The sequence below is a fragment of the Anomaloglossus baeobatrachus genome, chromosome 1, assembly GCF_048569485.1.
Source record: "Anomaloglossus baeobatrachus isolate aAnoBae1 chromosome 1, aAnoBae1.hap1, whole genome shotgun sequence".
NCBI classification, from domain to species: domain Eukaryota; kingdom Metazoa; phylum Chordata; class Amphibia; order Anura; family Aromobatidae; genus Anomaloglossus; species Anomaloglossus baeobatrachus.
In genome coordinates, this window is record NC_134353.1 from 821,019,570 (window position 1) to 821,034,106 (window position 14,537).

The 14,537-nt window shown below is 44.1% G+C and overlaps 1 protein-coding gene across 7 annotated transcripts in view; it reads left to right on the forward strand.

Annotated features, from left to right (window-relative positions):
• MCTP1 (multiple C2 and transmembrane domain containing 1) overlaps nt 1-14,537 on the forward strand; it is a 1,233,450-nt gene that overhangs the window by 519,582 nt on the left and 699,331 nt on the right. For 5 of the 7 annotated variants that reach the window (XM_075325086.1, XM_075325091.1, XM_075325089.1 and 2 more), the window contains exons 6-7: nt 1,196-1,225; nt 8,273-8,311. The exons of 1 other annotated variant lie outside the window; for it this stretch is intronic. In XM_075325086.1, the coding sequence (XP_075181201.1) occupies nt 1,196-1,225; nt 8,273-8,311 (69 nt within the window). The remainder of the gene's footprint in view (nt 1-1,195; nt 1,226-8,272; nt 8,312-14,537) is intronic. One more of the 7 variants, XM_075325087.1, reaches the window with a different exon arrangement.

Sequence of the window (14,537 nt, forward strand, 5' to 3'; positions counted from 1 at the left end):
CAGTGATTCTAGAGCATGCATTCCTACTCCACACTGATGAGGGGCAAACACCCCGAAACGGCTGTCTGTGGATGGATACCATGTTTGGTATAGGTGGTCTCCTTGACTGGAGACTGCCCTTCCCGTGGTTGTTCCTTCCCGGTGAAAGACCTGGCTAGTTTCCTGGCAGCGTTGAGAAACATGTGATGGTGTCTCCGCGGCTTTCTTATTTGCATACTTCCCAGGGGGCATTGCTCTAGAATCACTGCGTTGAGAAACACGTGATGGTGTCTCCGCAGTGGATATGTTGATCTCCCTAAGGTCAACAATGCTTGCCATAGTTGACAATGTCTGCCTTTTTCAAATGGGAACAAAATGGGCACAAAAACACAGTTGACCACATTTTTTTGCCCCACTTAATAAGGCAGAAATTGTCAAAAATGACAAACCTGATGTCAGACCCTGTCTCCTTCATTCAATTCAATTGCCTCATCATCGGATCTGCTTCAATCCCATTTTTCAGGACATTAGAAAGAAGCCACGACGGAGCCACTGACTTGTGGCAGAAACATGATGTGAACATAGCCTTAGGGTATGTGCACACGTTCGGTATTTGTAGCCAAAAAATTTGCAGCATCAAATACATGCATTTTTTACGCATTTTCGATACATTTATTACATGCGTTGTTCTCATTCATTGGTATGGGTGAAGTCTCCAGCAAAAACAATGAAAGAACTAAAATAAGCAATGAGTGTATGAGACTTCAGGACTTTGCTGGGACTAGGAAATCCTTCAGGTTTTGTGTAAAATCTGAGGCGAAAAAAATGCTACCAAACTGCAACGTGTGCACAGACCATTAATCTTCACATCGTAAGTTTAGACTTTTTTACCTTCACTCCTAGGTGTGGGGGAGACTATTAATGAATGTTGGAGGATACGGACTTATATTTAGAAGAAACAAGTCTTATGACACATTATGGCCATGGCTCAGAAACACAAGCTTCAAACAAATACATGTCTAAACACAAAAGATGTACCAACACCTCTACAGATACACATAAATACATATATATATATATATATATATATTATATTATATTGCACTTATCGGACTCCCACCGTGGCTGACACGACTATTGTACTAATAGATGATATTGAACATGACTTGTCCTGCCATTGTTGATGATGTCCATAACACACTAACCTTTTTCACAGCCTTTATCTATGCTCAAGTCGTCTGACCCGGTAAGCAGCATGTGACCTGTAACGCCCATAGTCATTGCGCTGTGGCCAAGTTACAATCCATTAACGCATGATTGTGTTTGTTTCACAGTGAAATTCATTGCATGAAACTATTGTGTTGATTACTGGCAATTACTAACGCATGTACTGTCGTAGATGAACCTTTAGTTTGCAATTTATTATTTTTCCTGCTTTTTAGTGACCAGTAGCCTTTCAGCAGTTTGGAACCAGGAAACCTCCAATGCCATACGGGGATGGGATAGATATTATAATTTAGACCACCAATTTTAAATTAAAATTGCATCTCCATCTTTTCTAATTACTGCAGATCAGCTCTTTTCCTTATTTATTGCACCTATAGAGCAGCTGCTGGGAAAACATCATTATGGGAAAGCTAATGACATGTTTGGCTGTCTATGTAATGCATGGAGGAGCCAGGAGCCTCTCTGGCCAGTAGTGAGGGATTCTGAGCAATGGTCCTTTGTTATACTGCCCATACAGATGAGTCCTTTCTTTACCCCTCTTTTTGGCTTAAAATGAGTGGAGCAAGATGACCAGCTTTTGTGCTACTTTGTTGGGCGGCGGAGTGGTCTCATTGTATTGGGAGCCTGATTGTGGGTGCTTCTGTGTGCGATTGGGGGTCGGCGTGTCTGGGGAGATATGTTCTGACCAAGTACTCCACCCTATAGCCAGGCTGTGTCTACCATTTGTCCCAAGACCTGTCTAATCAAACATGCAGATTTTTGGTCGCACGTGGAGGCGTTTGCAGTTGGGTTCCTTGTGTAGTGGGATCACGTTGCCGCTTGTTGTTGGGCTCCCATGGATTGGCTGATGTGTGGGCCGGGAATCTCTTTTTGTCACTGTTTCAGGGACAATGGTGCCATGCCTGTGTCTTTTTGCTAACTTTTCGCATTGGCTGTGTGTTTTTGGCCTTTCTCCAGTGTTCTTGTAGCGGTGGTGCAGTTGTCGGTGTGTCCTTGTATTGTTGAGTGCCAATGGATATGCTTTTGTAGTTATGTTGTTTTTTCGGTTGGCGCCTGTTCACTTTTGTGGAAGCTGCTGTTCAGTTTTCTGATATAGTTTAGTGCATTTTTTTTCTGACCAAGCACTCCACTCTATAGCCAGGGTATGTCCACCATCATATTTAGCCAGGGACCTATCTGCCCAGATATGCAGATTTTTGGTCGCACATGGAGGCATTTGCAGTTGGGTTCCTTATATGGTGAGATCGCCTTGCCGCTGGTTGTCTGTCTCCCATGGATTGGACAATGCATGCGCTGGGAGTCTACTTTGTTGGGCACAAGGAATATTTCAAAAGTAGTTTGGTTTTTTTTGTTTTTTTTTTTAAATGGTCATTTTTGAGCACTCATCTGGGTATACCTTGAGCCAAAAATGTCTTCAGACGACATCCCCTTTACAAAAATCTTCAAAAGAGCACTGCATCTGATAGCATGTAAAAAAAATGAAGCTTTGGACCTGTGATGTTAAATAGTTTATCCGATACTTTTATATTGATGTCCTATTCTTAAGATAGGTCATTAATATCGGATCAGTGTGACACCCAAAATCCCACCGATCAGCTGTTCCTGATGCTGGCGGCAGCTGGATGTGCAAAGTTGCGGAGCAGAACTACACAGATCCGCAACTGTATAGTGGCCGTGGTCAGGTACTGCTCATCTACCCCTATTGATTTGTTCATACAGTTGACTGAGCCCTGCAACTGAGTGTTTCGGCCTGCCATCAGCACCGGGAACAGCTAACCAGCAGGGGTGCCAGGTGTCACACCATCACCGATAAAACATTGATGACCCTAAGGATAGACCATCAATATAAAAGTCCCGGATAACCCTCACATTTCAGCACAGAAGTAAAATATTAATGAATGGGCTTTGCATTTATTCTGGAAGGTGTACTTTAATCTTTTTTTGTCAAGGTGTGATTCCCATGCTTTATAGCTATAGAAGAATTTGCTTATTTCAAAATGCAAAATTTTAGTTTTATCTTGTTCAGACATAATATGGAAGAGTTAGGGATATTGGCTTTAAAAATTGGCAAATTCTTCCAAATTGCAGTCCATGAACTCATCATACCACAAGAACCGATCATAGCATAAAGTCCAAGAACCGATCATAGCATAAAGTCCAAGAACCCATCATAGCATAAAGTCCAAGAACCGATCATAGCATAAAGTCCAAGAATCGATCGTAGCATAAAGTCCAAGAACCGATCGTAGCATAAAGTCCAAGAACCGATCCTAGCATAAAGTCCAAGAACCGATCCTAGCATAAAGTCCAAGAACCGATCCTAGCATAAAGTCCAAGAACCGATCCTAGCATAAAGTCCAAGAACCGATCCTAGCATAAAGTCCAAGAACCGATCCTAGCATAAAGTCCAAGAACCGATCCTAGCATAAAGTCCAAGAACCGATCCTAGCATAAAGTCCAAGAACCGATCCTAGCATAAAGTCCAAGGACCGATCCTAGCATAAAGTCCAAGAACCCATGATAGCATACAGTCCAAGAACCCATGATAGCATACAGTCCAAGAACCCATGATAGCATACAGTCCAAGAACCCATGATAGCATACAGTCCAAGAACCCATGATAGCATACAGTCCAAGAACCCATGATAGCATACAGTCCAAGAACCCATGATAGCATACAGTCCAAGAACCCATGATAGCATACAGTCCAAGAACCCATGATAGCATAAAGTCCAAGAACCCATGATAGCATAAAGTCCAAGAACCCATGATGGCATAAAGTCCAAGGACCCATGATGGCATAAAGTCCAAGGACCCATGATAGCATAAAGTCCAAGGACCCATGATAGCATAAAGTCCAAGGACCCATGATAGCATAAAGTCCAAGGACCCATGATAGCATAAAGTCCAAGGACCCATGATAGCATAAAGTCCAAGGACCCATGATAGCATAAAGTCCAAGGACCCATGATAGCATAAAGTCCAAGGACCCATGATAGCATAAAGTCCAAGAACCCATGATAGCATAAAGTCCAAGAACCCATCATACCATAAAGTCCAAGAACCCATCATACCATAAAGTCCAAGAACCCATCATACCATAAAGTCCAAGAACCCATCATAGCATAAATATCTAAGCCATGAAAAAGATTCTTACAACAAAACTCGAAATAATACTTTTCCTGATTTGGGCTTACGCTGCCTACATTTTTGTTTCAGTGAAAGTCAATTTCCAATTCTTTGCAGCTTCTGTAGTTTTCATGAATAGCATAGAAATAGAAAGTAGTTGATAAAAAAAAATGTAGAGTTTTTATTCATAGTTATTTCTTTCATCCAGAAGAATAGGATGGTCAGGGTACAATAAGGTGACTGGAAATCCCACCTCTATGCTGGGAGAAAGCAGACGAGCTGATCAAGGGTCTTGCGTGAATAGGATGTTATACTTTGTATAGCTGAGGATTTCTCCTTGACTTGAGCTATGGTATCTTTACTAAGAAAGGGCATTACAATGTAGGCTTCTGACTAGATAAAAGATAGAGAAAACAGCGATTTGAAGCAAGAGCAAACATAAATCTAGAATACAAGTGTCTTTTCTTCAGAAAATGTCTATACGCCAGCCGTTTTACTTATAGCCTTCACAATAACCTTAGTTTACACATGGCAGGATTGAGGCTTTTGACGTCTACAATGCAAGTGCATGGATCAATGTTCCTTTGTGTTGTACACTTGTGCGGTCTGATGTGGTTGCTTTCTGTGTACATTCATGCATGCCTATTCTCACCATTCGGTCAGAGGGTTTCACCAAGTACTGGTCTATAAGGACATATTCAGGGTAACTGATTTTTGCTGCATTTGTAGGTGTCATATACAGTAGAAGATCAAAACGTTTTGACAACTAATTTTGACTCATGTATTTCAGCCAGTTATGTTCAGAAATGACATTTATAGCTTATTTTTGCATTGTTAATTACTAGAAAATTCTGATGTATAAATGAGTATATAATTTTCTGTTTAGAGAAGGTAGTGCAGCATTTCCTAATGCTAAAAATCTCCAAAATAAAAGTAACTTTATCTCTAGTTCATAAAAGGTGAATTAAAGGGAATCAGTCACCAGGTTTTTGACACTTAATCTGAGAGCAGCATAATGTAGGGACAGAGATCCTGATTCCAGTGGTGTGTAACTTACTGGGCTGCTTAGTGTAGTTTTGAGAAAATTACCATTTAATCAGCAGTCGATTATCGTTAGAGGACTACTTGGCATGCTGCCATGAACTCTGTATAACTGCTAGATCTGCAGCAGAGAAAATATTGATTTTATCAAAATGACAGCAAACAGCTCAATAAGTGACACATCACTGGAATCAGGATGTTTGTCTCTACATTATGCTGGTGTCAGATGGGGGAGCAAAAACCTGGTGACAGATTCCCTTTAAGTCAATAGCATAAACTCACTGGTGAACACAGACAGAAGAGGCCCCTGTGCAAGAACAGTATATAGGCCCTCTGAAGTCCAAAAGCCCATCAAACTGCAGTTTTGCACCAATGATATGTCCGCCGTACATAAACCATCATTTGTATCATATATTATATTTCAGTAATATTAAACACCACTCCAGCAATTTTTTTTTAATCTTACCACTGGACAGGTGCCACTATTGTAAGTTCCCTGCACTTAGGGTGGTGTCACACACAGCGACGACGACAACGACGTCGCTGCTACGTCATCATTTTCTGTGACGTTGCAGCGACGTCTTGTCGCTGTCGCTGTGTGTTACATCCAGCAACGACCTGGCCCCTGCTGTGAGGTCGCCGGTCGTTGCTGAAAGGCCAGGTTCATTTTTTGGTCGTCGCTCTCCCGCTGAGATGCACACATCGCTGTGTGTGACAGCGAGAGAGCGACGAAATGAAGGGAGCAGGAGCCGGCATCTGACAGCTGCGGTAAGCTGTAACCACGGTAAACATCGGGTAACCAAGGGAAGACCTTTCCCTGGTTACCCGATATTTACCTTCGTTACCAGCGTCCGCCGCTCTCGCTGCCAGTGCCGGCTCCTGCTCTCTGCATACGTAGCTGCAGTACACATCGGGTAATTAACCCGATGTGTACTGTAGCTAGGAGTGCAGGGAGCCAGCACTAAGCAGTGTGCGCGGCTCCCTGCTCTCTGCACTTGTAGCACAGCGACGCGTGTCGTTATGATCGCTGCTGCTTCTGCTGTGTTTGACAGCTAAGCAGCGATCATAACAGCGACTTACAAGGTCGCTGTTGCGTCACAGAAAATGGTGACGTAACAGCGACGTCGCTGTCGCTATGTGTGAACCCAGCTTTAGTCTCATACTTACCAGCCGCAGTCTTCATCTGTTATGAGTGCCACTATGTTTGATCTCTAGCAGCTTGTGCCAGATCGCGCCAGAGGTCACTTCTCAATGTAAGTCTATAGGCCGCTTTACATGCTGCGATATCGGTACCGATATCCCTAGCGTGGGTACCTGCCCCTATCTGTTGTGCAACACTGGCAAATCGCTGCCCGTGCCGCACAACATCGCCCAGACCCGTCACACGTACTTACCTGCCCGGCGACGTCGCTGTGACCGGCAAACCGCCTCCTTTCTAAGGGGGCGGTTCGTTCAGCGTCACAGCGACGTCACAGCTGCGTCACTGAACCGCCGCCCAATAGAAGCGGAGGGGCAGAGATGAGCGGGACGTAATATCCCGCCCACCTCCTTCCTTCTGCATTGTGACCGGGAGGCAGGTAAGGAGATGTTCCTCGTTCCTGCGGTGTCACACGGAGCAATGTGTGCTGCCGCAGGAACGAGGAACAACTTCGTTACTGCTGCAGTAACGATATTTGAGAATGGACCCCATGTCACCGATGATCGATTTTGCACGTTTTTGCGACGATGCAAAATCGCTCATAGGTGTCACACGCAACGGCATCGCTAATGCGGCCGGATGTGTGTCACTAATTCCGTGACCCCAACGACTTCACATTAGCGATGTCGTAGCGTGTAAAGCCCCCTTATGAGAATGAGGTTAACTTTGAGCCCTTGCAAACATTACCTTTCACTTCTGGTCAGTCACAAGATGGTGGATTGGGACCGGAACGGCGCTGAGAAGAGCTTGAAGGGAACCTGTCAGGTCCAATATGCACTCAGAACCACGAGCAGTTCTGGGTACATATTATTAATCCCTGCCTAATCGTCCCTGTATACACTAGCATAGATAAAGAGATCTTTAGAAAAAGCATTTCTAAAGATCTTTTACCGTATGCTAATGAGGCCAGAAAATAGTCCCCTGGGCGTTAGTTCCCCTGGCTAGTCGGCTCCATTGCCATGTTAGTATGCCCCCTGTGGACGTACTACCATGCTAATGAATGGTAGCGTCACAGGATGATCTCACTTAACTCTCCGGCTGTCATCGCGTCCTACGCTGGATTTCGGCTAAGGGTGCATGACCCCGGAGTTTAGGTCATGCGCACTATGAAGCTGGGTGTACACGTCCTGGCTTCAAACTGAAGTAGTGCGAATGACCGAAACTCCGGGGTCATGCGTCCTGAGCCGAAATCCAGTGTCGGACTCGATTGCGGCGGAGAGGTGAGTGCGACCATCTGCCACTGCACATTCATTAGCATGTTAGCATGCCCACAGGGGTGTACTAACATGCTAATGGAGCTGACTAGCAAGGGTAACTAATGCCCAGGGGACTAGTCCCTGCGCTCATTAGCATAAGATAAAAGATCTTTAGAAATACTTTTTCTAAAGATCTCTTTATCTATGCTAGTGTATACAGGGACAGTTAGGCAGGAAATAGCAAAATGCACCCAGAACTGCTCGTGGTTCTGGGTGCATATTGGACCTGACAGGTTCCCTTTAAGGCGTCGGATGGTGAGTATAACACTAGGTACAGGGACCTTATGTTATTAGCACCACTCCAGCATTTCAACAAATAAAACTTTGCTCTTATGTGCCCTGAATACGTTATACTGATTAGGCCTTAACAAGGAATGAAGATCCCTCTGGCCGTTGTGGTTCTCATTGGAAAAATCACTACTACAATATATTTTGTTTGCAGAACATGGTAATAAAGAAGAATTGGAAAAGATCAAGTAAGGTAAATTGTGGTAGTTGAGTACTTTAAACTTTGCAATTAGGTAGTTTAAAGTTCCTACAACTTTTTGTCTCTCCATACCTTCTTACTATTCTCACGATCTTCTCTGGGACGTGTATTAAAAATATTCATCGTTACATATGAAGTTAAAGAAATCTTCCAGTCATCGTATTGTACATATGAAACCACTAGGATTTCACTGACAAAAGGACCTGGAAAAAGTTGTGCTGAGATGTATAGTAAATAACCATAATCACATATTTACAGCTGCAGATATTATACTTTCCCCATCTTGGGAGGCAGGAGAAGATAATTAGAAATCATTTTCAACCAAAACATACAATTAGTCATTTATAAATAAATCAGAAGCCAAAGTTTGATATTTTTTTTTTTTTTTCAACTTCACTTGTATTGTTTTGTTAAGGCCAGGTACACATATCTGGCTTTTCGCTGGTTTGACACCAGTACAGTATGATACAATACAGTGGCTGCACCGCAACTTCCGGGTCACATGCTCCGGTCACATGACAGCATGTGACCGGCGCATGTTGTGCTGCCAGTGTACTGTATACACTGTACTGGTGTGCACCGCATCCGTCAAACCGGCAAAAAGCCGGATATGTGTACCCGGCCTTACACACACATGGCAATGGGGTTTTTTTCATGAGAATTCTCTATTTTTCACAGTTTATGCATTTTTTTTTCATTTTTTTAGAACAGACGACTATAACATAAAATATATCCTGCAGGAACAAATAACTGAAATATTTACAAGGAAAAAAATAAAGAAAGTGCTGAAACATTTTCATTTGACAGGACTTTTACTTTAAATGGTTATTCCCATGTCCAAGATCGTATCCCAAATTATAGTAGGTGTAGTAATAATGATAATAGTAATAGCAATTACCTCCAATTAGAAATGTAGTATAGTTCTGCTGATATAGCCATGTCTCTTACCTTATGTGCAGGGCATTGCATCTTAGGTAGACATGGATACAACCACGAGAAACTAAGTTACGGTCACTATTTGAGTGGTGGTAACCATAGATACCTAAGCTGCAATGCCCTGCACATGAGGTAAGAGACATGGCTACATCAGGAGAACTATACTACATTTCTAATTGAAGGTATTTGCTAATTATTTGCTACTACATATTGGGATAAGATGTTGGAAATGGGAATACTCCTTTAAAGGTGTTGCTCCTGGACAACCCTTTTATAAAATAAGTACTCCCCCCTGTAAAATAGAAATGACAGACTCTCACCTCCTGCACTGTCACCATTCCAGCGATGATGGTCCGGGGATTCACGTGAAATTGTTATTCCACTTGGGGCCTGAAGCCACTCAGTGACCACTATTGGGCTGCTGCACACTGACTTCCCTCCTTTGTGAACCTTTTCCTCCCTTTTGAACCTCAAACTGGCGGAAGAAGTGACATTGCGGGAATGACCAGCAACATTCTGGGGGGCCAATACTCAGCTACATTCACATATTAGATTTCACTCACAAATGTACCTATGCTTCTATAAAGTGATAAACTGGGCAGTGTGATGATGAATGAATAATGAGACGCTAGCTTGTTTTGTACATGGTGAATGAAGTGTATTGTGCCAACTACTGCTCTTATAGTGTGATGGCGGATCCACTAATGCCGTGGGGCCCACCGGGGAATTCACCTGCTCTCCTGTGGTCCAGTCTGAGCCTGACTGGAAGCCATTGCCCATGAGGAATGGGCTAAGATACCTCAGAAACGCTGTCAGAAACTGGTGTCTGGTTATTCAACATGTCTGCAGCATATAGCTACAGCCAAAGGAGCTCTACTGATTCCTAAGACAGAAACCAAAGGGGTAACAATCAAAAAACAGGTGCGTGCCTGGGTAAATTAATAATAATAATAATTAATAGTAATGGATTTAAGTCAATAGTCAAAGCATCACAGTAAAGCACGTGCAGAAAGAATGAGGGCTGAGAAACTGAATACACCTACAAGAAAATATACGTTCAAGCGAAGGGTTAAATAGAAGTTTATCGACAAAATTAGAAATATATAAAAAAGGAGAAGCGTGTAAAATCGGGGAGACACTAGAGGGCGACAAAATCCAGCAGGAGGAAATGACACTGTATTAAAAGTAACTGAATGAACCAGGTAAGATAATCACACCTGGAGCGCAGGATGTTTCAAGGGAATAACTGTAGGCAAAAGGAGGTGAGTATAAAGGATAAAATAGGGAGAGCTGCATAAAAGTGCAAGTACATAAGTGACAGTTCAGTGCATTCTAAGGTCCCTTTCACACATCCATTTTTTGTCATCAGTCACAATCCATCGCATTTTGAAAAAAAATGGATCCAGCACTGGATCCTTTTTTTTCTCTTTGACTTGTATTAGTGTTTGAAGGCCTCACCTTTCATCCGTCATTTGACGCATCCGTCAAAAAATATGTGTCCATCGGACGGAGACAACATCCACAGTAACGTTTTCTTGTTCGCATTGAAAAAACGGACATTGACGGATCCATCGCCGTCCGTCGCTTTTTAGAATGTAAGCATATGGGTGCAGGATCCGTCGTAAACCGTCAAATGACGGATCCGTCTTTTTTTTAACAGAGCATGCTCCAATGTGTTACCACAATCTGCGACGGATCCGTCGCATCATTCACAAAACGGATTTACCCATCTGTCTCCTGCTGGATTTTGTCGCCCTCTAGTGTCTCCCCTATTTTACACACTTGTTTCATATATTTGTACAGTCATGGCCAAAAGTTCTGAGAATGCTACAAATATTAATTTTTACAAAGTCTACTGCTTAAGTTTTTCTAATAGCAATTTGCATATACTCCAGAATGTCATAAAGAGTGATCAGCTTAACAGCAATTACTTGCAAAGTCAATATTGGCTAAGAAAATTAACTTTAACCCCCAAAACACATTTCAACAGCATTGCATTCCTGCCTTAAAAGGAGCAGCTAACATTGTTTTAGTGATTGCTCCATTAACACAGATGTGGGTGTTGATGAGGACAGGGCTGGCGATCAATCAGTCATGATTAAGTAAGAATGACACCACTGGACACTTTAAAGGGAGGCTGGTGCTTGGTATCATTGTTTCTCTTCAGTTAACCATGGTTATCTCTAAAGAAACACGTGCAGCCATCATTGCTCTGTGTGACGCCCTAGCAGCAGTCGGACTGCTCGGCAGACACTTTGATGAAAAACAAAAAGGTTTTTTACGGGGGAGAATATTTGTGACGCCACCTGCGGTGTGCGGTAATAAGGAATACCGCCGCTGCTGTATGGGAGTGCCGGGGCTGATGGTGTTGGGGCAGCCTGGTGGTGATTCCCTCCGCAGGTAGGGGCCCCTGGGACTCAGGGTAGGGAATAGGTAGGAACAGCCTATATTGATATAGGGCCGGCAGGGCGCTGGGGAGCCAGGGTACTCACTCAGGTGTGATGACGCATTCAGTGGACACAGACTCTGAGGTAAACAAAGTCTCTTGGTACTGCTGCACTCGGTGACTGCACGTGCGGTGGTCCCTTTCAGTGATTCTGTGGTGGACTGGAGCCTTCCTCCATACACTGTATACTGTGTGTGTCCCTGGCCCCGTTGGCTTGAAACCTTCGGGTCCCGTCCCTCTTTTTAATTGGGACCTGCTCTTAGCAGCTGGCACGTGGGATTTTCTGTGACTGCTCTGTGTGGGAAGTCCTATCCCTCCGCTGTGCTGACGCCGCTAATCTCTGAGCCGTCAAGTACAGGCCACTGTCTGCGACCCAGCCAGGCTCTCCTCAGGGAGCTCTCTTTCCCCAGGTCCTCTCTCTTTTTCAGTTACTACCAACTGTCTAACTGACTCCTCCCACCAGCCTGTCTGACTCATAGGTGGGTGGTTCCTTTCCCAGCTGGAACCACGCCCCTGGTGTGCCTGACAAGTGTAGTGTTTGGGTGACTAGGATTTGTGCTGTTAGTACAGAATCACTGTTGCGGACCCCGGAACCAAGGAGGGTGGGCCCTGCACCAAGGATAGAGAATAGTGCAGTTCCCTGTGACACCCTGGACTAGTCCAGGGGCGTCACATTCCCCCTTGGTTAAACGTAGCTCGTCCCCGAGCTACAGTGCACCCAGAGTGTTTATTTTTATCTGCAAAAAGTGAACATTTTAATAAGAAAAACATATCTATCCATCCCACGCAGGGGAGGCACTTGAACCCAACGTTTCGCTTTCCCAATCCTTCATCCCACCCCCAAAGTTCCAAAAGGAGGCAAGCCACCGCTCCTGTTGGTGGCCAGACCTGGGCCATATGTCTCCCAGGTCTCTCCTCCACCTGTGTCTTCTCCTGTAGGTGGGGATGCAGTCCGTGGCTATGAATGGGAAATAACCATTTACAATAGCACCAGTTCGTGCTGGCTACCACCAGTCCTGTAGCCAAAGGTCCATTTTCAATAAAACTTATCATTGGTCGTCAATCAGGTCATGAATCCAGGTAATTAAAATAAAATCAACATTCTTCTTATCAACACTCTATATCAACATGTCTTACATGACTATCTTTAGCATGGAAAATAGTAGAATTAAAAACATGGAAAATACTAAACATTTTTAAATTTACTCTATATTTAGACTATTTACATTAGGGTAGAGTAGCCGGGTTCCGCTACCATTCCTCATCTCTGAACTTATGTGGGGGCTGACCAAAGTTCACACGGGTGGACCTTCTCAGCTCCTGGCTTCCCTCTAACCCTTGTACTGTGGTGTTTGCTACTACCTGTTCCCCACTACTGGTGCTAGGTGTTGTAGGTGGTAATCTACGTGTTCGTGGTGCTGGTATGGGTACTTCTCTAGGTGCAATGATTTCAGGCCTCCTTGGTTCTGGTTCTTCCGCGGGTTGCGGGAATGTGAGTACAGGCACAATCACTGCTCCATTGTACATAGGCCAATCTTCCGGGAAGTCACCTAGGATGGTGTGGATCACTCTCTTCTTTTTCTCAGTCACTTGAGGTTGGGGCTGTTCTTCCTTCTGGATGTTCAGGGGTTCAGGGCACTTTTTCAAGTGGTCACGGGAAATTACAGCTGTGGTTCTTCCTTGGTCCTTGCTGACAAGACAGGTCTTCTGGTTGTTGAAATTGGAAGGCTGGACCACATATGGCTCTCTTTCCCACTGGTCGTCCAGTTTATGCATCTTTCTTTTTCTTTTTAAGACCACTTCTCCTGGTGAAAATGGAGGGGCTTGGGCTTGCTTGTTAAAGCTTCTTTCTTGCTTTTCCCTACTTTGGTCCAGATTCTCCTCGACATACTCTTGAATTTGCCTGTATTGAGCTCTACGCTTGGTATCCCAATCTGCATTTGGGGAATAAACTTCAGGCATCTCAACTTCCATCTCCAGATCCACTGGCAGTCTCCCAGGTCTAGCCCTCATGAGATAAGCGGGTGTGCATTTAGTGGAACTCACAGGAATACTATTGTACATGTCCACAAGATCTGGCAATTTTTCAGGCCACTCGTTCCGCTCCTCAAGGGGTAGAGTTTTCAGCAGGTTGATGACTACATAGTTCATCTTCTCACACATCCCATTTGTTTGTGCGTGGTAGGGGGCAGTGCGTATCTTCTTACACCCATACAATTTACAAAATTCCTGGAAGATTTCTGCTTCAAAAGCGGGACCTTGATCTGTTAGGACGTGATCTGGGTAACCGTGGGGTCTGCAGAAATGTGCCTGGAAAGCCTTCGCCGCAGTGCTGGCAGTTAGATCTTTGACAGGTACCACCACCAGGAATCTTGAATAGTGATCTACTATGGTGAGTGCATAGGTGTACCCATTCCTGCTTGGTGTGAGCTTGACGTGGTCTAAGGCAACGAGTTCTAGAGGCTGGGTAGTTACTATTGGTTGCAATGGCGCTCGCTGACTGGTGCTATCTTTTCTCCTTAATGTACATGGACCACAGTTCCTGCACCAAGCTTCTATGGTATCTCTCATCCCAGTCCAATAAAAGCGACTTCTCAGCAACATTTCCAACTTCTTCCAACCAAAGTGCCCAGCTCTATCATGATAGGCCTCCAACACCACTGGTGCATATGCTGTGGGTATTACTATCTGGCATATTCTCTCATGCGTTTTTGGATTAATGAGACTTCTGCACAACTTGCCTCCATGGAAACACAGACGACTTCTTTCTTTCCACAATTTCTTAGCTTCTTCTGGAGCATCTGGTTCAAGGTGTGAATCAGCCTCGGATATCAATGC